The sequence below is a fragment of the Paramisgurnus dabryanus genome, chromosome 4 (assembly GCF_030506205.2).
Source record: "Paramisgurnus dabryanus chromosome 4, PD_genome_1.1, whole genome shotgun sequence".
Classification (NCBI taxonomy): domain Eukaryota; kingdom Metazoa; phylum Chordata; class Actinopteri; order Cypriniformes; family Cobitidae; genus Paramisgurnus; species Paramisgurnus dabryanus.
In genome coordinates this window covers 13,007,377-13,032,358 of record NC_133340.1, presented here as the reverse complement: position 1 = coordinate 13,032,358, position 24,982 = coordinate 13,007,377, and the positions used below count along the sequence as shown (strand labels likewise).

Here is a 24,982-nt window from a genome sequence, read left to right as displayed (position 1 = left end):
CTATACGCAATACAAATGATTTCTTATTCAAATTATTAGTCTAACAGGCTGTCAGGGCAGCACTGATTTGGCGACATTTACAGTACATTAAAACATTAGGATAGGTGAAGAAAAGTAACTGATCCACCATTGCAAACACAGTTTAAAACAAACAACAAGACAACAAAGAACAGGAAACAAAAAAAACATGCTCCATAGCTTTCTGTTCTTGGAAGAAGTAAAAGTTAAAGAAGAAAAAACGATAGTGTGTGTGCAAATGCTGTCTATTTCCTTTGTATAATTGTTTATAGTGGAGTGCACTGTCTAAATATTTTCACGCGCATGCGCTGTTGTACGCGGACTGTACGCGCACTGTCCGCGCAGTCTCAAATTTTGAGAACAAAACGCGCATCATGGTTATTTTCTTAATTTTGCGAAAAGCACAACATTCTGTTTTTATTGGGAGTGGACAGAAAAAAACTAGACACTTTAACGTTTTAAATGATGTATAAATCATATCTGTATGTCCAAAATCAGCAGAGTTATCTAAGTCTCTTTGCGGAGTGATTGAAAAATTATATATCTCAGGGCCGCGCACTCGCGAGTTTGTGTGGATGCGCTTAAGACGTCAGCGTCAGAATTATCACTTTTGAGTCTTGTCACTCTTAATAACTCTTTTAACATCAACCAGGTCCCAACTTTATCTCTCTTAATAATTATTTTAACATCAAGCAAGTCCTGCAGTCTATTTTTTATCATGTCTGCATGCTTTAAAAACGATACCAAAATATGAGCAAGTTAATGAAAACGCATCTTTGCTTTAGATTATGGATTTGAGACAGTACACCTCTCAGGAAACGCACAAATAAAGATCATTTAGATGTTTAATGACCATTTAGACCATTGGATTCGCTAGATGAGAGCTTAATGTTCTTATTTTTATGAAACCTCCGACTCTAGACACCAGGGGTCACTTGCTGCGTCTCAATTCATCCAGCTGTGTGCTACACCAAGGGTCAAACAGAAATTGCGTGTTGCGTTAATCGCACGTTAATAAAATTAGTGGTTAATTTTGACAGCCCTAAAAAAATAGATAAAACGGAAATATAAAACAAAAATAATTGCAGATTTCACCTAGATTTAGTTTTCTTGAACCTTAAAAAATCTGATAAATTTGATTCTGATGCATTTGACTAAATGTACAGTTTTTTGTTTAATATCCTTCCAATTTTGGTGTGCTACTTTAAAAAAGTTTTCTTATTTTATTGATTTGTAGGTACTGGTCCAACTTACTGTACATTCATTACATTAATCAAATTAAAAAGTATTTAATTAATATTAATATAATCATAAAAAAACTTTTTAAGTTAATATATATATACTAAGTCATTTTAGTTTTTCGGTGCATCCAAAAAAAAAATTAGTTTCGGGCTAACATTTTTATTTCGCTATAAAATTAAATAACACATGCTTTTGATTAAATTAATCCTCATTAATTTCAAACTATTAGCATATTAGCTGTCTGTTTGCATGCACCAATGCCACGCTGGCCCTTACAGGCTCTATCTCCAGCTGCATGGCATCTAACTGCATGTCTGAGCAGCGATCTCAATTCAAAACCGAGATTTTCAAAACATGGATCCCCACACATATAATTTGTTGGTCCTGTCTGACTGGAACCATTACTCTTTCTTGGGATTCATGTAACAGCATTTCCAGTGATGTATATTCATGAAAAATTAACAGAAGGCTTTTTATAATGGAAGCTTCTGTCATAAGATTTGTCACCAACAGATGGTGTGCACTGAAAGACCTCTGATATAACAGTGCGCTGTGCTTTAAAGTGACAGGTCAACACAAAACAGTTGGGCAGAACATGCCATACGCAGAAAACGTGGTCTTGCCTGCAGGCGCCAGAGATATCATCCCACCTCTAATCTGACAAATCACTCTGCTTAAAACAGTAACTTCACTTCATTTCAAAGGGCTATAAAAAGCCTCTTTCTGGATGACTCTTCCTGATGCTTTTTCATGTCTTTCTGCAACTGTGCAACTCTCACATGTAGGACACGTTATTTGACTGTGTGTTTTTGACTATGTGCATGAAGCTTTGAGGATTTAAGGGTGTTATTTAAGTGCAGTTAATAATCCAATACTGAAGTACAGTAAAATCAAACAGCATTAATCCATTAGGGGTGTCCAAACGTTTCACTTTGCGACCCATTAAAGTAGGTGTACTATTTCCCAGGAGCAATGAACATATTTTGAAATGGAAATATGAGGGAACACAATATCAAAATACCTCATGATATATCATTTCAAAATCATTGTCATTGCTTGTAATTGCTTGTTATTAGTTGAACTAAACTGTTTTTGTTTCATTTACCATTACAGCCAGGCCACTTTGCGTGACCCACCTTATTCAACCAACCCAAGGTTTGAAAACCCCTGCATTAGACAACCGGACCAAACTGTGCCCGAGCGTGACTGTACCCCCTCCCTACTCCCTCAGAAGCATGCACGCACTCACACTGTTCTTTTATCGATACAAGTCCAAGCAGGCTTTTCGTCATTAGGATGCTGTTGTTTTAACGAAAATGGGAAAAAATGGCTCTTTTAACACCGGAGCCCATTGTACTGTTAAGTCAGTTTTTTTTTATTTTGAGTCGTTTGGGGCACAATGACACGCAGAACTCTTACATGCTTGTGCCGCCCAGACATTCATGTAACATTCATGTTTTACAAAGCAGATGAAGGTGAGTGGTCACTGAATTAAAATCTAAAATTAAAAGATGACTAGAACCTGTGCAGTATGTGGATGTAACAAGGACACCGGGAGTTTTTACATCAACGCAACCCTCAGCTGACACAGAACTAAAATTTTACTGGAAAATGTGAATATGCAGCCAGCACTTTCTTCAGGAAGATTTCGAGTACTGTTTTTAAGCACCGTTTTTCCACGGACTCATGTAATGTAAAATGGTAAAAATATCTAAAACATCATTTGACATAGTTGTTGCTTGTTTTGTGTAACTACAGTAAACATCCTAAGTAGAAAGTTATTATCATGTTGTTTTTATTATGAACACGAGCAAAGCAAGCAAACGTAAGCTCATCCTGTGCAGCTGTCAATCAAAGAACGTTATCATCTACTGTCAATCATCTCGTCTCAAGACCCGCCCCCATTTAGAACGTGCAGAATTATGTAGTCGTGCATTATTCGTAAGACATTAATGGCATGCTGGCACTGGCTAGCAACTTAAAAAAAAAATGCTTGGGGGGAAATGTCAACATTGGCTTTCAGAGATCATCTGCCTTTAATTTAGACTAAAATAAAATTAATCCATTTTGAGTACAAAAATTTGGCCAAAAACCCAATAACCTTGAAGATCCTTGAAAACCAGACCGAAGTGATTGGGGAAAAATAAAATAAACACCTCAGTGAGCACCTGGACAGGCATTTATCACCTTAACTGCTGAGGACCTAATGCAGGTAAAATTTAACACTGCAAAAAGACACCCTTACATTATTAACCAACCGTAAATTCAGCTGGATCAATAAAGTCTTTTTAGCCACAGGGGCAGCTGCTTGATTTACAAAGACAGCTTGGCAGGGATTCTAAAAGAATGTCCTTTGCCAAATGAAAGCCATAAAGAAAGCCACATCATCATCATCAAATCATCCCTCTTTAGCCTGGATGTTTTTCTTTACACCGTGATAATATGACATTTCCATATGCCTTCAGAGGAACAACAATCAGTAATAAGAAAGAGTCAACCTATGTATTTATCTAACAAATGTTCCATGTCATGACAATAGATTTAGTGCACGTACCAACGCGTAGCTCATCTCTCCTGGTGCTGTCATTATCATGCCAGTCTCTTCTTCTCAAACCGTCTGTCCAGGTATAAATGTGACCATCATTTAAGCCCAGTTGGAATCCCTGTGGAGACAGAGAAACCTTTTCAAGCAAGATATAGATAAAAAACATTTAAGATGAACTTAAAAAAAAAAACTTTTACACAGAATACCATAATGATTCTAGAAAGTTAAATTTGGTTTGATAAAATAAAAAAACAAGCTTATTAAAAACAACAAAAATTGATATGAGTTTATTTAAATTTAGAGTGGACACATTTAAAAAAATTCCCCCTGAGGTAACTTTCTCATGCCTAAATTTAGACTTAAACACACATTTATTTATCTAAAATCCCAGCAGGCAACTTTATCATAATGCCCAGAAAAATCTCCAATCTGATGTATACAAAATATTTTCAACCAAGATCTTATCAGCTACACAAGTACTAGTGGGTTTCTGAGTCTTTTCTGTTGTGCCGAGTGCCGGCTATGTTCCCTTTGGTAATCTCACATCTTAAGATCTCTTCAGTCGAGCTGCGGCATGGTGCCAGCTATCAATTTCTTCGCGCCAGCACAACATGCCACATTTTTGTTCGTCCAATACTTCAAATATGGCTACCGAAAAACATTTCAAAATATCAGGCAGAGCAGTAAGAGGTGTGCTGGACAGAGAGTGTTTAAGTGCGACAAAAATGCCCCGTGTTGTTTTGACGCCACTCCTATTTGCGCAATAGGCAGTTGGAAGATGTAAAAGTGGAGCTCTAGAGGGTCTAAGAGGCCGCATTTGATCTACAATTTACCCATTCTCACAGATAGACCCCTACAAAACGCCTCTTTTTTGAGGTGAAGGGTGCTAATGCAGTGGGAGCACAGGTACGGGAAGGGTAAAACTCTCAGATGGGCTGACAGGACTCCAGACTACAGATATACAGTATAGTACATGCCGAAAAAAGAGAATGCTTGTTAAGGCTTTGTTACTGAGTATCCATTAACGCTGAGATGCTTCAAATAAATAAGTAGAAGTAAATTAGAAACACAGGCTATTCCAGCAAATAACACAGAGATTATTATATTATTGATTTTTACTGTGATTATTGGATTTTTGGATCCACTGCTTTCGGATTTCAATCATCCACAGAGAAATAAAAAAAATAAAGCAAGACTTTGTTGCTTTCTTCTTTGGTATATTTTCTTACCAGTCAATTGAAGTTTATTGAAAAATGTGACTATCCATATTTTGGTCCAAGCTGGTTTATGAAGGTTGATGTTAGTGTACTGTATGATGCAGGTCTTACTGTAAGACTAGCAAAGTCATGCTTTCATCCACCAAAAAAATGCTGGTCAACCAGACTATCTTTCTGGTGACGCTGGCTGACCATGGTTGGCTATGCAAGCTGGTTAGACATTAGCACACAAGCAGTGCATGCTAAGACACACCATATGCTTCTGACCAGCATGGTTCATGCTGTGTTTCCCATACATACATTGATTTATTTGTGAAGGCCTGCAACAATATTAACAACTGTGTCATTCGGCGCCTCTTTGCGATGCTCTGCAGTGCCACAAAGCAACATTTTCATAGTTTAACATTAAATTAATGTATAAACTGATATCATCCTAGGCTGCAAGATGAACGGAAAACCATTGCATTAAAGGGATAGTTCACCCAAAAAAATAAAATTATTTCATTACTTACTCACTCTTGAGTTGTTACAAACCTGTATAAAAGCTTTGTTATAAAGAACACAAAGGACGATATTTTAAGAAATGTCAGAAGCACCATTTACTTCCATAGTATAAATTTGTCCTATGGGGCCTCTGGTTTGATTACAATTTTTTTTCAAAATTTGTTCTTTCATGTTCATCAGACCAAATAAATTCATACAGGTTTGTAACAACATGAGAGTGAGTAAATGATAACAGAATTTTCTTTATTGGGTGAACTATCTCTTTAATACAGCAAAACAATAAACTTATACCAAATTCTTATTACAGTGCATTGAAAATGCGCTGTACTGTTCTTACTGGGCTTTTTATTATTATTATTAGTGGTGCTTGCATTTATGCAAAGCATCACTATTATTATTGCTCAGGGATATTATTATGTTGGCTTGAAAAAGCCAACATATTGTTATTGCTTTTAAACTTATTATTATTATTCTTTTTCTGAGACCAAAATTACGAACACTAACTCGTCCTAGAGCTTTCAAGCTACATGCACCAAATTTTCCACGGACCTTCAGACTGGTCTGACGGAGTGTGCTATATCTTTTCTAACTGATGGGACCTTCCGAATTCCTAAACGGGGGGCTCGAACACCCCAAAATTTCCATTGACTTAACATTGAGACAAATTTTGACGGGTCATAGCTGTGAGTGAGAAACTTGTAGAAACTTGTGGCTTACCACATTTAAGGAGGCTGACAGGCTGTGTAAGAACATACATCACAATGGGGTGTAAGCTGTACCCCTGGGGTGTAAGAGGCCCCCAAAATTTCCCATTGACTTATAATGGGGCAGGAAACATGCCCATATAAAGGAATAAAAGCGTCCCAGATGGAATATCTTCACTTTAGAGTGTCGTAGAGACACGGGGGTTGGACCGTTTTACTTGTGGCTTGAAGGTTGATCATTATGGGATGCCATTTTTCTCCCTAGCAACCAAACTTAGTACCCTAGCAACGGAATAAACAAAGCCTTATATCTCCGCTTCAGAACATCATAGAGACATGGGGGTTGGACCGTTTTACTTGTGGCTTGAAGGTTGATCATTATGGGATGCCAATTTTCTCCCTAGCAACCAAACTTAGTACCCTAGCAATGGAATAAACAAAGCCTTATATCTCCGCTTCAGAACATCATAGAGACACGGGGGTTGGACCGTTTTACTTATGGCTTGAAGGTTGATCATTATGGGATGCCAATTTTCTCCCTAGCAACCAAACTTAGTACCCTAGCAACGGAATAAACAAAGCCTTATATCTCCGCTTCAGAACATCATAGAGACATGGGGGTTGGACCGTTTTACTTGTGGCTTGAAGGTTGATCATTATGGGATGCCAATTTTCTCCCTAGCAACCAAACTTAGTACCCTAGCAACGGAATAAACAAAGCCTTATATCTCCGCTTCAGAACATCATAGAGACACGGGGGTTGGACCGTTTTACTTGTGGCTTGAAGGTTGATCATTATGGGATGCCAATTTTCTCCTTAGCAACCAAACTTAGTACCCTAGCAACGGAATAAATGTTAGCTTCATTCTAGCTTCATGCGAATCATGCTAGCATCATGCTAGCTTCATGCTAATCATGTTAGCTTCATGTTAGCTTCATGCTAATCATGTTAGCTTCATGCTAGCTTCATACTGATCATGCTAGCTTCATGCTAATCATGCTAACTTCATGCTAATCATGCTAACAGCCAGATAGCCTACTAAAACAAACTTCTGTCAAACCATTTTAAATGTTCAGGCTACGCTTTTTCAAGCCAACATAAAGTTTGTCCTCAAACTTTAATATCTAGTTAGTGGTGCTTGCATTTATGCAAAGCATCACTATTACTATCTTGCATACTTATTATTATTATTAGTGGTGCTTGCATTTATGCAAGGCATCACTATTATTATTCCCCATACTTATTATTATTATTCTTCTTTTTCTGGACACTTTTTCGGCGCATAACTCGTCCCGCACGGTTTAACGTAGTCCCATGAAAGAGGGCTCAAATCGACCGGATTATTGAGGAGAGGTGTGCTATGACTTTTATAAGCGATCGGGTGCAGGATTTCTGAAAGGGGGGCGAAAAACCACCCGAAAAATCCCATTGACTTAACATTGCGCCCAACTTTGACGAGTCATAGCTCCGCTCGAGTATTTTATAGAAACATGTGGGTTACAACATTTGAAGAGGGTGGTAGGCTCTCTAAGAACATACATCATAATGGGGTGTAAGTTGTACCCCTGGGGTGTAAGAGGTGCCCAAAAATGCCTAATGAAAAGTCAATGGGGCAAAATCCCATAGACTTAACATTGCAAAAATTTTGACGGGTCATAGGTACGAGTGAGGATTCCTTAGAAACATGTGGGTTACTAAATTTGAAGAGGGTGGTAGGCTCTGTAAGAACATAAATCACATTGGGGTGTAAGTTGTACCCCTGGGGTATAAGAGGCACCCGAAAATTCCCATTGACTTATAATGGGGCAGGAAACATGCCCATATAAGGGAACAAAACAGTTCCAGATGGGATATCTTTGGTTTACAGTGTAGTAGAGATAAGTGGGTGGGCTCATTTTACTCGGGCATCCAATCAGTCTCTCAGGATCATCCCAGAGCTATTAAGCCACGCCCCTAGCAACAATTTTGGGCACCCTAGCAACATCTCCCATAGACTGCCATTATAAAATGCCCAGATGGATATCTTTGCACCACAGTGTCAAAGAGACATAGGGGTGGGCTCATTTTACTCAGGCATCCAATCAGTCTCTCAGGATCCTTACATAGGTATTAAGCCACGCCCCTAGCAACCACTTTTGAGCACCCTAGCAACATAAAATTCAAACAGTTATATCTCAGCATCAGAACATCGTAGAGACACGGGGGTTGGACCGTTTGACTCGTGACTCGGAGTGTAATCACTAGTGGATGCCAATTTTCTCCCTAGCAACCAAATACATTACCCTAGCAACAGAGTAAACAAAGCCTTATATCTCCGCATCAGAACATCGTAGAGACACGGGGGCTGGACCGTTTGACTCGTGACTCAGAGTGTAATCATTATGGGATGCCATTTTTTTCCCTAGCAACCAAATACAGTACCCTAGCAACAGAGTAAACAAAGCCTTATATCTCCGCATCAGAACATCGTAGAGACACGGGGGTTGGACCGTTTGACTCGTGACTCAGAGTGTAATCATTATGGGATGCCAATTTTTTCCCTAGCAACCAAATACAGTACCCTAGCAACAGAGTGTTATATCTCCGCACCAGAACATCGTAGAGACACGGGGGTTGGACCGTTTGACTAGTGACTCGGCGTGTAATCATTATGGGATGCCAATTTTTTCCCTAGCAACCAAATACAGTACCCTAGCAACAGAGTAAACAAAGCCTTATATCTCCGCATCAGAACATCGTAGAGACACAGGGGTTGGACCGTTTGACTCGTGACTCGGAGTGTAATCATTATGGGATGCCAATTTTTTCCCTAGCAACCAAATAGAGTACCCTAGCAACAGAGTAAACAAAGCCTTATATCTCCTCATCAGAACATTGTAGGGACACGGGGGTTGGACCGTTTGACTCGTGACTCAGAGTGTAATCATTATGGGATGCCAATTTTTTCCATAGCAACCAAATACAGTACCCTAGCAACAGAGTAAACAAAGCCTTATATCTCCGGATCAGAACATCGTAGAGACACGGGGGTTGGTCCGTTTGACTCGTGACTCGGAGTGTAATCATTATGGGATGCCATTTTTTTCCCTAGCAACCAAAAACAGTACCCTAGCAACAGAGTAAACAAAGCCTTATATCTCCGCATCAGAACATCGTAGAGACACGGGGGTTGGACCGTTTGACTCGTGACTCGGAGTGTAATCATTATGGGATCCCAATTTTTTCCCTAGCAACCAAATACAGTACCCTAGCAACAGAGTAAACAAAGCCTTATATCTCCGCATCAGAACATCGTACAGACACGGGGGTTGGACCGTTTGACTCGTGACTCGGGGTGTAATCATTATGGGATTTCAATTTTTTCCCTAGCAACCAAATACAGTACCCTAGCAACAGAGTAAACAAAGCCTTATATCTCCGCATCAGAACATCGTAGAGACACGGGGGTTGGACCGTTTGACTCGTGACTCAGAGTGTAATCATTATGGGATCCCAATTTTTTCCCTAGCAACCAAATACAGTACCCTAGCAACAGAGTAAACAAAGCCTTATATCTCCGTATCAGAACATCGTAGAGACACGGGGGTTGGACCGTTTGACTCGTGACTCTGAGTGTAATCACTATGGGATGCCAATTTTTTCCCTAGCAACCAAATACAGTACCCTAGCAACAGAGTGTTATATCTCCGCACCAGAACATCATAGAGACACGGGGGTTGGACCGTTTGACTAGTGACTCGGCGTGTAATCATTATGGGATGCCAATTTTTTCCCTAGCAACCAAATACAGTACCCTAGCAACAGAGTAAACAAAGCCTTATATCTCCGCATCAGAACATCGTAGAGACACAGGGGTTGGACCGTTTGACTCGTAACTCGGAGTGTAATCATTATGGGATGCCAATTTTTTCCCTAGCAACCAAATAGAGTACCCTAGCAACAGAGTAAACAAAGCCTTATATCTCCTCATCAGAACATCGTAGGGACACGGGGGTTGGACCGTTTGACTCGCGATGCAGAGTGTAATCATTATGGGATGCCAATTTTTTCCATAGCAACCAAATACAGTACCCTAGCAACAGAGTAAACAAAGCCTTATATCTCCGGATCAGAACATCGTAGAGACACGGGGGTTGGTCCGTTTGACTCGTGACTCGGAGTGTAATCATTATGGGATGCCATTTTTTTCCCTAGCAACCAAAAACAGTACCCTAGCAACAGAGTAAACAAAGCCTTATATCTCCGCATCAGAACATCGTAGAGACACGGGGGTTGGACCGTTTGACTCGTGACTCGGAGTGTAATCATTATGGGATCCCAATTTTTTCCCTAGCAACCAAATACAGTACCCTAGCAACAGAGTAAACAAAGCCTTATATCTCCGCATCAGAACATCGTACAGACACGGGGGTTGGACCGTTTGACTCGTGACTCGGGGTGTAATCATTATGGGATTTCATTTTTTTCCCTAGAAACCAAATACAGTACCCTAGCAACAGAGTAAACAAAGCCTTATATCTCCGCATCAGAACATCGTAGAGACACGGGGGTTGGACCGTTTTACTTTTGGGTTGGAGTATAATCATATATTGTCCCGAGAATTTTGCCACGGCAAGCACCACTCACATTTTCTTCAGGAAATGTACCTATCTAGTTATTAGTGGTGCTTGCATTTATGCAAGGCATCACTATTATTATTGCTCATACTTATTATTTATTTATTTATTATTCTTATATCTGGACACTTTTTCGGCGCGTAACTCGTCCCGCACGGTTTGTCGTAGACCAATGAAACAGTGCTCAAAACGACCGGCTAATTGAGGACACGTCTGCTATGACTTTTATAAGCGATCGGGTGCAAGGTTTTCGAAAGGGGGGCGAAAAACCACCCAAAAAATCCCATTGACTTAACATTACGCCCAACTTTGATGGGTCATAGCTCCGCTCAAGGATTTTGTAGAAACATGTGGGTTACAACATTTGAAGAGGGTGGTAGACTCTGTAAGAACATGGATCACAATGGGGTGTAAGTTGTACCCCTGGGGTGTAAGCGACACCCGAAAATTCCCATTGACTTATAATGGGGCAGGAAACATGCCCATATAAGGGAATAAAACAGTTCCAGATGAGATATCTTTGCTTTACAGTGTCGTAGAGATAAGTGGGTGGGCTCATTTTACTCGGGCATCCAATCAGTCTCTTAGGATCATCCCAGAGCTATTAAGCCACGCCCCTAGCAACAATTTTGGGCACCCTAGCAACATCTCCCATAGACTGCCATTATAAAATGCCCAGATGGATATCTTTGCGCCACAGTGTCATAGAGACATGGGGGTGGGCTCATTTTACTCAGACATCCAATCAGTCTCTCAGGATCCTTACATAGGTATTAAGCCACGCCCCTAGCAACCACTTTTGAGCACCCTAGCAACATAAAATTCAAACAGTTATATCTCGGCATCAGAACATCGTAGAGACACGGGGGTTGGACCGTTTTACTTGTGACTAGGGGTGTAACAATTGGCACATCATTGGCCACTCCCAAGCCACGCCCCTAGCAACCAAATTTGAGCACCCTAGCAACCGAATAAACAAAGCCTTATATCTCCGCATCAGAACATCGTAGAGACACGGGGTTTGGACCGTTTTACTTGTGACTAGGGGTGTAACAATTGGGCACATCATTGGCCACTCCCAAGCCACGACCCTAGCAACCAAATTTGAGCACCCTAGCAACCGAATAAACAAAGCCTTATATCTCCGCATCAGAACATCGTAGAGACACGGGGTTTGGACCGTTTTACTTGTGACTCGGAGTGTAATCACTGGGCACATCATTGGCCACTCCCAAGCCACGCCCCTAGCAACCAAATACAGTACCCTAGCAACAGAGTAAACAAAGCCTTATATCTCCACATCAGAACATCGTAGAGACACGGGGGTTGGACCGTTTTACTTGTGACTCGGAGTGTAATCACTGGGCACATCATTGGCCACTCCCAAGCCACGCCCCTAGCAACCAAATACAGTACCCTAGCAACAGAGTAAACAAAGCCTTATATCTCCGCATCAGAACATCGTAGAGACACGGGGTTTGGACCGTTTGACTCGTGACTCAGAGTGTAATCACTGGGCTCATCATTGGCCACTCCCAAGCCACGCCCCTAGCAACCAAATACAGTACCCTAGCAACAGAGTAAACAAAGCCTTATATCTCCGCATCAGAACATCGTAGAGACATGGGGGTTGGACCGTTTGACTCATGACTCGGAGGGTAATCACTAGTGGATGCCATTTTTTTCCCTAGCAACCAAATACAGTACCCTAGCAACAGAGTAAACAAAGCCTTATATCTCCGCATCAGAACATCGTAGAGACATGGGGTTTGGACCGTTTGACTCGTGACTCGGAGGGTAATCACTAGTGGATCCCATTTTTTTCCCTAGCAACCAAATACAGTACCCTAGCAACAGAGTAAACAAAGCCTTATATCTCCGCATCAGAACATCGTAGAGACACGGGGGTTGGACCGTTTGACTCATGACTCGGAGGGTAATCACTAGTGGATGCCATTTTTTTCCCTAGCAACCAAATACAGTACCCTAGCAACAGAGTAAACAAAGCCTTATATCTCCGCATCAGAACATCGTAGAGACACGGGGGTTGGACCGTTTGACTCGTGACTCGGAGGGTAATCACTAGTGGATGCCATTTTTTTCCCTAGCAACCAAATACAGTACCCTAGCAACAGAGTAAACAAAGCCTTATATCTCCGCATCAGAACATCGTAAAGACACGGGGTTTGGACCATTTGACTCGTGACTCGGAGGGTAATCACTAGTGGATGCCATTTTTTCCCCTAGCAACCAAATACAGTACCCTAGCAACAGAGTAAACAAAGCCTTATATCTCCGCATCAGAACATCGTAGAGACACGGGGGTTGGATCGTTTGACTCGTGACTCGGAGGGTAATCACTAGTGGATGCCATTTTTTTCCTTAGCAACCAAATACAGTACCCTAGCAACAGAGTAAACAAAGCCTTATATCTCCGCATCAGAACATCGTAGAGACACGGGGGTTGGACCGTTTGACTCATGACTCGGAGGGTAATCACTAGTGGATGCCATTTTTTCCCTAACAACCAAATACAGTACCCTAGCAACAGAGTAAACAAAGCCTTATATCTCCGCATCAGAACATCGTAGAGACATGGGGTTCGGACCGTTTGACTCGTGACTCGGAGAGTAATCACTAGTGGATGCCATTTTTTCCCCTAGCAACCAAATACAGTACCCTAGCAACAGAGTAAACAAAGCCTTATATCTCCGCATCAGAACATCGTAGAGACACGGGGGTTGGATCGTTTGACTCGTGACTCGGAGGGTAATCACTAGTGGATGTCATTTTTTCCCTTAGCAACCAAATACAGTACCCTAGCAACAGAGTAAACAAAGCCTTATATCTCCGCATCAGAACATCGTAGAGACACGGGGGTTGGACCGTTTGACTCATGACTCGGAGGGTAATCACTAGTGGATGCCATTTTTTTCCCTAGCAACGAAATACAGTACCCTAGCAACAGAGTAAACAAAGCCTTATATCTCCGCATCAGAACATCGTAGAGACATGGGGTTTGGACCGTTTGACTCGTGACTCGGAGGGTAATCACTAGTGGATCCCATTTTTTTCCCTAGCAACCAAATACAGTACCCTAGCAACAGAGTAAACAAAGCCTTATATCTCCGCATCAGAACATCGTAGAGACACGGGGGTTGGACCGTTTGACTCATGACTCGGAGGGTAATCACTAGTGGATGCCATTTTTTTCCCTAGCAACCAAATACAGTACCCTAGCAACAGAGTAAACAAAGCCTTATATCTCCGCATCAGAACATCGTAGAGACACGGGGGTTGGACCGTTTGACTCATGACTCGGAGGGTAATCACTAGTGGATGCCATTTTTTTCCCTAGCAACCAAATACAGTACCCTAGCAACAGAGTAAACAAAGCCTTATATCTCCGCATCAGAACATCGTAGAGACATGGGGTTTGGACAGTTTGACTAGTGACTCGGAGTGTAATCACTAGTGGATGCCAATTTTTTCCCTAGCAACCAAATACAGTACCCTAGCAACAGAGTAAACAAAGCCTTATATCTCTGCATCAGAACATCGTAGAGACACAGGGGTTGGACCGTTTTACTTTTGGCTTGGAGTATAATCATAAATTATCCCCCGAAATTTGCCACGGCAAGCACCACTCACATTTTCTTCAGGAAATGTACCTATCTAGTTATATTTTATTCTTACATCTGCACGTTTTTTCGGCACCTAACTCATCCCGCACGGTTTGTCGTAGACCCATGAAAGAGGGCTCAAATCGACCGGCTTATTGAGGAGAGGTGTGCTATGACTTTTATAAGCGATCGGGTGCAGGATTTCCGAAAGGGGGGCGAAAAACCACCCGAAAAATCCCATTGACTTAACATTGCGCCCAACTTTGACGAGTCATAGCTCCGCTCGAGGATTTTGTAGAAACATGTGGGTTACAACATTTGAAGAGGGTGGTAGGCTCTGTAAGAACATGGATCACAATGGGGTGTAAGTTGTACCCCTGGGGTGTAAGAGGTGCCCAAAAGTGCCCCAATGAAAAGTCAATGGGGCAAAATCCCATAGACTTACCATTGCAAAAAATTTGACGGGTCATAGGTCCGAGCCAGGATTTCATAGAAACATGTGGGTTACTAAATTTGAAGAGGGTGCTAGACTCTGTCAGGACGTCCCCCACAATGGGGTGTAAGGTTACCATAGCAACCATTTTGGGCACCCTAGCAACCTATACCATAGACTGCCATTATAAAATGCCCGGATGGATATCTTTGCACCACAGTGTCATAGAGACATGGGGGTGGGCTCATTTTACTCAGGCATCCAATCAGTCTCTCAGGATCCTTACAGACTTACTAAGCCACGCCCCTAGCAACCACTTTTGAGCACCCTAGCAACATAAAATACAAACAGTTATATCTCGGCATCAGAACAACGTAGAGACACGGGGGTTGGACCGTTTTACTTGTGCCTAGGGGTGTAACAATTGGGCACATCATTGGCCACTCCCAAGCCACGCCCCTAGCAACCAAATTTGAGCACCCTAGCAACCGAATAAACAAAGCCTTATATCTCCGCATCAGAACATCGTAGAGACACGGGGTTTGGACCGTTTTACTTGTGACTCGGAGTGTAATCACTGGGCACATCATTGGCCACTCCCCAGCCACGCCCCTAGCAACCAAATACAGTACCCTAGCAACAGAGTAAACAAAGCCTTATATCTCCACATCAGAACATCGTAGAGACATGGGGTTTGGACCGTTTGACTCGTGACTCGGAGGGTAATCACTAGTGGATGCCATTTTTTTCCCTAGCAACCAAATACAGTACCCTAGCAACAGAGTAAACAAAGCCTTATATCTCCGCATCAGAACATCGTAGCGACACGGGGGTTGGACCGTTTTACTTGTGACTCGGAGTGTAATCACTGGGCACATCATTGGCCACTCCCAAGCCACGCCCCTAGCAACCAAATACAGTACCCTAGCAACAGAGTAAACAAAGCCTTATATCTCCGCATCAGAACATCGTAGAGACACGGGGGTTGGACCGTTTTACTTGTGACTCGGAGTGTAATCACTGGGCACATCATTGGCCACTCCCAAGCCACGCCCCTAGAAACCAAATACAGTACCCTAGCAACAGAGTAAACAAAGCCTTATATCTCCACATCAGAACATCGTAGAGACATGGGGGTTGGACCGTTTGACTCATGACTCGGAGGGTAATCACTAGTGGATGCCATTTTTTTCCCTAGCAACCAAATACAGTACCCTAGCAACAGAGTAAACAAACCCTTATATCTCCGCATCAGAACATCGTAGAGACACGGGGTTTGGACCGTTTGACTCGTGACTCGGAGTGTAATCACTAGTGGATGCCAATTTTCTCCCTAGCAACCAAATACATTACCCTAGCAACAGAGTAAACAAAGCCTTATATCTCCGCATCAGAACATCGTAGAGACATGGGGTTTGGACCGTTTGACTCGTGACTCGGAGGGTAATCACTAGTGGATGCCATTTTTTTCCCTAGCAACCAAATACAGTACCCTAGCAACAGAGTAAACAAAGCCTTATATCTCCGCATCAGAACATCGTAGAGACACAGGGGTTGGACCGTTTGACTCATGACTCGGAGGGTAATCACTAGTGGATGCAATTTTTTTCCCTAGCAACCAAATACAGTACCCTAGCAACAGAGTAAACAAAGCCTTATATCTCCGCATCAGAACATCGTAGAGACACGGGGGTTGGACCGTTTGACTCGTGACTCGGAGGGTAATCACTAGTGGATGCCATTTTTTTCCCTAGCAACCAAATACAGTACCCTAGCAACAGAGTAAACAAAGCCTTATATCTCCGCATCAGAACATCGTAGAGACACGGGGGTTGGATCGTTTGACTCGTGACTCGGAGGGTAATCACTAGTGGATGCCATTTTTTCCTTAGCAACCAAATACAGTACCCTAGCAACAGAGTAAACAAAGCCTTATATCTCCGCATCAGAACATCGTAGAGACACGGGGGTTGGACCGTTTGACTCATGACTCGGAGGGTAATCACTAGTGGATGCCATTTTTTCCCTAGCAACCAAATACAGTACCCTAGCAACAGAGTAAACAAACCCTTATATCTCCGCATCAGAACATCGTAGAGACACTGGGTTTGGACCGTTTGAATCGTGACTCGGAGTGTAATCACTAGTGGATGCCAATTTTCTCCCTAGCAACCAAATACATTACCCTAGCAACAGAGTAAACAAAGCCTTTTATCTCCACATCAGAACATCGCAGAGACACCGGGGTTGGACAGTTTGACTCGTATCTCGGAGTGTTATCACTAGTGGATGCCAATTTTTTCCCTAGCAACCAAATACAGTACCCTAGCAACAGAGTAAACAAAGCCTTATATCTCCGCATCAGAACATCGTAGAGACACGGGGGTTTGACCGTTTGACTCGTGACTTGGAGTGTAATCACTAGTGGATGCCAATTTTCTCCCTAGCAACCAAATACAGTACCCTAGCAACCGAATAAACAAAGCCTTATATCTTCGCATCAGAATATCGTAGAGACATGTGGGTTGAACTGTTTTACTTTTGGCTTGGAGTATAATCATATATTGTCCCCCGAAATTTGCCACGGCAAGCACCACTCACATTTTCTTCAGGAAATGTACCTATCTAGTTATTATTATTATTCTTTTTCTGGACACTTTTTCGGCGCGTAACTCGTCCCGCACGCTTTGTCGTAGACCCATAAATTAGGGCTCAAATCGACCGGCTTATTGAGGAGAGGTGTGCTATGACTTTTATAAGCGATCGGGTGCAGGATTTCCGAAAGGGGGGCGAAAAACCACCCAAAAAATCCCATTGACTTAACATTGCGCCCAACTTTGACGAGTCATAGCTCCGCTCGAGGATTTTGTAGAAACATGTGGGTTACAACATTTGAAGAGGGTGGTAGGCTCTGTAAGAACATGGATCACAATGGGGTGTAAGTTGTACCCCTGGGGTGTAAGAGGTGCCCAAAAGTGCCCCAATGAAAAGTCAATGGGGCAAAATCCCATAGACTTACCATTGCAAAAATTTTGACGGGTCATAGGTCCGAGCCAGGATTTCATAGAAACATGTGGGTTACTAAATTTGAAGAGGGTGCTAGACTCTGTCAGGACGTCCCCCACAATGGGGTGTAAGGTTACCATAGCAACCATTTTGGGCACCCTAGCAACCTATACCATAGACTGCCATTATAAAATGCCCGGATGGATATCTTTGCACCACAGTGTCATAGAGACATGGGGGTGGGCTCATTTTACTCAGGCATCCAATCAGTCTCTCAGGATCCTTACAGACTTACTAAGCCACGCCCCTAGCAACCACTTTTGAGCACCCTAGCAACATAAAATACAAACAGTTATATCTCGGCATCAGAACATCGTAGAGACACGGGGGTTGGACCGTTTTACTTGTGACTAGGGGTGTAACAATTGGGCACATCATTGGCCACTCCCAAGCCACGCCCCTAGCAACCAAATTTGAGCACCCTAGCAACCGAATAAACAAAGCCTTATATCTCCGCATCAGAACATCGTAGAGACACGGGGTTTGGACCGTTTTACTTGTGACTCGGAGTGTAATCACTGGGCACATCATTGGCCACTCCCAAGCCACGCCCCTAGCAACCAAATACAGTACCCTAGCAACAGAGTAAACAAAGCCTTATATCTCCGCATCAGAACATCGTAGAGACACGGGGGTTGGACCGTTTTACTTGTGACTCGGAGTGTAATCACTGGGCACATAATTGGCCACTCCCAAGCCACGCCCCTAGCAACCAAATACAGTACCCTAGCAACAGAGTAAACAAAGCCTTATATCTCCGCATCAGAACATCGTAGAGACATGGGGGTTGGACCGTTTTACTTGTGACTCGGAGTGTAATCACTAGGCACATCATTGGCCACTCCCAAGCCACGCCCCTAGCAACCAAATACAGTACCCTAGCAACAGAGTAAACAAAGCCTTATATCTCCACATCAGAACATCGTAGAGACACGGGGGTTGGACCGTTTTACTTGTGACTCGGAGTGTAATCACTAGGCACATCATTGGCCACTCCAAAGCCACGCCCCTAGCAACCAAATACAGTACCCTAGCAACAGAGTAAACAAAGCCTTATAACTCCGCATCAGAACATCGTAAAGACATGGGGGTTGGACCGTTTGACTCGTGACTCGGAGGGTAATCACTAGTGGATGCCATTTTTTCCCCTAGCAACCAAATACAGTACCCTAGCAACAGAGTAAACAAAGCCTTATATCTCTGCTTCAGAACATCGTAGAGACACGGGGGTTGGACCGTTTTACTTTTGGCTTGGAGTATAATCATAAATTGTCCCCTGAAATTTGCCACGGCAAGCACCACTCACATTTTCTTCAGGAAATGTACCTATCTAGTTATTATTATTATTATTCTTATGTCTGCACACTTTTTCGGCGCGTAACTCGTCCCGCACGGTTTGCCGTAGTCCCATGAAAGAGGGCTCAAATCGACCGGTTTTTTGAGGAGATGGTGGCTATGACTTTTATAAGCGGTCGGGTGCAGAATTTCCGAAAGGGGGGCAAAAAACCACCCGAAAAATCCCATTGACTTAACATTACGCCAAACTTTGACAAGTCATAGCTCCGCTCGAGGATTTTGTAGAAACATGTGGGTTACAACATTTGAAGACGGTGGTAGACTCTGTAAGAACATACATCACAATGGGGTGTAAGTTGTACCCCTGGGGTGTAAGAGGTGCCCAAAAATGCCCAATGAAAAGTCAATGGGGGAAAATCCCATAGACTTAACATTGCAAAAACTTTGACGGGTCACAGGTCCGAGCGAGGATTTCGTAGAAGCATGAGGGTTACTAAATTTGAAGAGGGTGCTAGACTCTGTCAGGACGTCCCCCGCAATGGGGTTGTAATGTTACCCTAGCAACCATTTTGGGCACCCTAGCAACCTATCCCATAGACTGCCATTACAAAATGCCCAGAGGGATATCTTTGCACCACAGTGTCACAGAGACATGGGGGTGGGCTCATTTTACTCAGGCATCCAATCAGCCTCTCAGGACCCTTGCAGAGTTACTAAGCCACGCCCCTAGCAACCACTTTTGAGCACCCTAGCAACATAAAATTCAAACAGTTATATCTCGGCATCAGAACATCGTAGCGACACGGGGGTTGGACCGTTTTACTTGTGACTCGGAGTGTAATCACTTGCCACATCATTGGCCACTCCCAAGCCACGCCCCTAGCAACCAAATATGAGCACCCTAGCAACGGAATAAACAAATCGTTATATCTCCGCATCAGAAAATCGTAGAGACACGGGGGTTGGACCGTTTCACTCGTGACTCAGAGGGTAATCATTAGTGGATGCCAAGAGGTATTAAGCCACGCCCCTAGCAACCAAATATGAGCACCCTAGCAACCGAATAAACAAAGCCTTATATCTCCGCATCAGAAAATCGTAGAGACACGGGGGTTGGACCGTTTTACTCATGACTCAGAGGGTAATCACTAGTGGATGCCAAGTTGTATTAAGCCACGCCCATAGCAACCAAATATGAGCAGCCTAGCAACGGAATAAACAAATCGTTATATCTCTGCATCAGAAAATCGTAGAGACACGGGGGTTGGACCGTTTTACTCGTGACTCAGAGGGTAATCATTAGTGGATGCCAAGAGGTATTAAGCCACGCCCCCAGCAACCAAATATGAGCACCCTAGCAACCGAATAAACAAAGCCTTATATCTCCGCATCAGAAAATCGTAGAGACACGGGGGTTGGACCGTTTTACTCGTGACTCAGAGGGAAATCAGTAGTGGATGCCAAGAGGTATTAAGCCACGCCCCTAGCAACCAAATATGAGCACCCTAGCAACCGAATAAACAAATCATTATATCTCCACATCAGAAAATCGTAGAGACACGGGGGTTGGACCGTTTTACTCGTGACTTGGAGTGTTATCACTGGTGGATGCCAATTTTCTCCCTAGCAACCAAATACAGTACCCTGGCAACAGAGTAAACAAAGCCTTATATCTCCGCATCAGAACATCATAGAGACACTGGGGTGGACCGTTTTACTTTTGGCTTGGAGTACAATCATAAATTGTCCCTCGAAATTTGCCACGGCAAGCACCACTTCACATTTTCTTCAGGAAATGTACCTATCTAGTTATTATTATTATTCTTCCAACCAAATTTCGGCAATTAATACGGCTCGAACCGCTTAACTTAGAAACTTCATTCAAACTCTCAAACGTGCGGACTATTCGGGAATAGTGGGCTATGACTTTTATAAGCGATCGGGGGTACGGTCTTCGCCCCAGGGGCGAAAAAGCAGCCGAAAAATCCCATTGACTTAACATGGAGACAAACTTTGACGAGTCGTAGCTCAGACCTAGAATTTCACAGAAACTTGTGACTTGCCACATTTGAAGAGGCTGGCAGGCTCTGTAAGAACATACCTCACAATGGGGTGTAAGTTGTACCCCTGGGGTGTAAGAGGCCCCCAAATTTCCCCATAGACTTATAATGGGGCAGGAATCATGCCCATATAAGGAAATAAAAACGTCCCAGATGGGATATCTTTGCAGCGCAGTGTCGTAGAGACATGGGGGTGGGCTCATTTTACTCAGGCATCCAATCAGTCCCTTAGGATCCTTATTGAGCTATCAAGCCACGCCCCTAGCAACCATTTTGGGCACCCTAGCAACATCTCCCATAGACTGCCATTATAAAATGCCCAGATGGATATCTTTGCAGCACAGTGTCACAGAGACATGGGGGTGGGCTCATTTTACTCAGGCATCCAATCAGTCTCTCACCATCCTTATTGAGGTATTAAGCCACGCCCCTAGCAACCAAATATGAGCAGCCTAGCAACATAATAAACAAAGCCTTATATCTCTGGATCCGGACATCATAGAGACATGGGGGTTGGGTCTTTGGGTCATATTAGCTTCATGCTTGCTTCATGCTAAGTCATGCTAGCTTCGTGCTAGTTTCATGCTAGCTTTATGCTAATTTTATAATAAATCTTGCTAACTTAATGTTAAATCATGCTAGCTTCATGCTAAATCTTGTTAGCTTCATGCTAAATCATGCTAGCTTCATGCTAGTCATGCTAGCATCATCTTAATCATGCTAACATCATGCTAATAATGCTAGGATCATGCTAATTTCATGCTAAATTCATGCTAACTTCATGGTAATCATGCTAGCATCATGCTAGCTTCATGCAAATTATGCTAGCTTCATGCTAATCATACTAACATCATGTTAGCTTTATGCTAATCATGATAACATCGTGCTAGCTTCATGCTAATCATACTAACATCGTGTTAGCTTCATGCTAATCATGATAACATCGTGCTAGCTTCATGCTAATCATACTAGCATCGTGCTAGCTTCATGCTAATAATGCTAGCATCGTGCTAGCTTCATGCTAATCATGCCAACATCGTGCTAGCTTCATGCTAATCATGCCAACATCGTGCTAGCTTCATGCTAATCATGCTAGCATCGTGCTAGCTTCATGCTAATCATGCTAGCATCGTGCTAGCTTCATGCTAATCATGCTAGCATCGTGCTAGCTTCATGCTAATCATGCTAGCATCGTGCTAGCTTCATGTTAATCATGCTAGCATCGTGCTAGCTTCATGCTAGTCATGCTAACATCGTGCTAGCTTCATGCTAGTCATGCTAGCATCATGCTAGCTTCATGCTAGTCATGCTAGCATCATGCTAGCTTCATGCTAATCATGCTAGCATCATGCTAGCTTCATGCTAGTCATGCTAGCTTCATGCTAGCTTCATGCTAATCATGCTAGCATCATGCTAACGTCATGCTAGCATCATGCTAGCATCATGCTAGCTTAATGCTAGTCATGCTAGCTTCGTGCTAGCTTCATGGTAATCATGCTAGCATCGTGTTATCTTCATGCTAATCATGCTAGCTTCGTGTTTATCATGATAACATTGTGCTAGCTTCATGCTAATCATGCTAGCATCGTGCTAGCTTCATGCTAATCATGCTAGCAACGTTCTAACTTCATGTTAATCATGCTAGCATCGTGCTAGCTTCATGCTAATCATGCTAGCATCGTGCTAGCTTCATGCTAATCATGCTAGCATCCTGCTAGCTTCATGCTAATCATGCTAGCATCCTGCTAGCTTCATGCTAGCATCGTGCTAGCTTCATGCTAGCATCATGCTAATCATGCTAGCAGCATGATAATCATGTTAGCATCATGCTAGCTTCATGCTAATCATGCTAACATCATGCTAGCTTCATGCTAATCATGCTAGCATCATGCTAGCTTCATGCTAATCATGCTAACATCATGTTAGCTTCATGCTAATCATGCTAGCATCATGCTAGCTTCATGCTAATCATGCTATCATCATGCTAGCTTCATGCTAATCATGCTAGCTTTATGCTAGCTTCATGCTAATCATGCTAGCATCATGCTAGCTTCATGCTAGTCATGCTAGCTTCATGCTAGCTTCATGCTAATCATGCTAGCATCATGCTAACGTCATGCTGAATCATGCTAATCATGCTAGCATCATATTTCATCATGATAACTTTTTTAAATCATGCTAGCTTCACACTAAAACATGTCAACAGCCAGGTAAACTACTAGACTAAATTTCTTTTACATTTCTGGCAATCAACTTTTTGCATTTTCATGCACTGGTAATTCCTTGGGAATTGCATATCTAGTTCTTTCTGTATTCTTTACGCCATTCAAGCATCTATGGCTATATTCATGGCGAGAACTGGTTAATTCATACACAAGTTTATTCAGACAAGTTAATCCAGACACCGGTTGGGGGAGGGACAATTTGGCACCTCTACCACATTCTAAATAACAGGTATAAGATATAAGATAAATTCATTTGGCGCTTACTTATTAATAGGGGTGTAAGAATACATCGATATGGATTGATACTTCCTTTTTATACCTAACGATTTGATGCATCAATGCCACACATAAAAAATCTTGACACTCTCTGCGTCCTCATTCCTTGACGTAACGTCCATCTACGCATTTCCTGCAAAGTGCGCATTTTTGTTAATTTTCATCTGCTAGCATCAGCAAGTGAATGCGATGCAGCAACAAAGCGCTTGTAGCAGTGATAACACATTGAAATAGACAGAAGGCTAGCGTGTGTTTAGCATTGCAGGTGATATTGTCCATGCAAAATGCACGGTCCTCTTTCCTGAACATCAGTTGACTGTTGCTATAATAGGCTTGATTTTATGGGACATTATTTATTTTTCTTTATTTTAAAAAAGTGTATTTTTTGTTAGTTTGTTGTTGTAATTGGGACAGAAATTGTGTCATTTTCAAAGTTTAATTAAATGTCCATGCTATATAGTTTGGTTGCATTTGTAAGTAAATATGTAACTGCCTAACTAGGCACGTAAATAAAAATATTGATAAATGAATTAAAATGAATCGTAAACTAATTGAAAAAGTGTTTGATCTATCAGCAAAATTGCATAGCTGGCAGAGCAAAACCTACAGTATATTGTATATTGTGATTTACACCCTTACTTATTAACATTCAAAAGTCAACTATTGGTAAATGAATATTTAACAATAGTGCAATCTGGCATCAGGTAGACTTGGGAGTTCAACTTGAGCTAACGCATACAGAATAGACAACAGACATTTTTGGCCACTACACATACACGCATTAGTATTTGTATAGATACTAATACAGATAATATCTGTAGCGCTGCCACAAAACAGATTTGAGAGCACCACAAAATGGCCACACAATTTGGTAAAAAACCTTTTATCCAAAACAACAATGCTTTTTAGGGGAATATTTTTTAATGTGTTTATGTGTTTTCCCTGAGAATCAAACTTTTGATTTTGACATTGCTGACACCATGCTTTACCCGCAGGACAGCTGTAGCTATACTTTAACTGATTCAGCCATAAAATCTGCAATATTTGTTGTTTTAAAACCATCAGTGATGTTACCCCCCGCTGACAGTGAGACACGCTGGGTGAGTGGGTTTCTCTCACACAGGCAGCTACTAAGAGGGCACAATAAATGTTTATT

General features: G+C 42.3%; 1 protein-coding gene across 2 annotated transcripts in view; it reads right to left on the bottom strand.

Annotated features, from left to right (window-relative positions):
- Positions 1-24,982, bottom strand: part of galntl6 (polypeptide N-acetylgalactosaminyltransferase like 6) — a 265,789-nt gene that overhangs the window by 169,403 nt on the left and 71,404 nt on the right. For both annotated transcript variants that reach the window (XM_065265203.2, XM_073814250.1), the window contains exon 3: positions 3,815-3,923. In XM_065265203.2, coding sequence (XP_065121275.1) covers positions 3,815-3,923 — 109 coding nt within the window. The remainder of the gene's footprint in view (positions 1-3,814; positions 3,924-24,982) is intronic.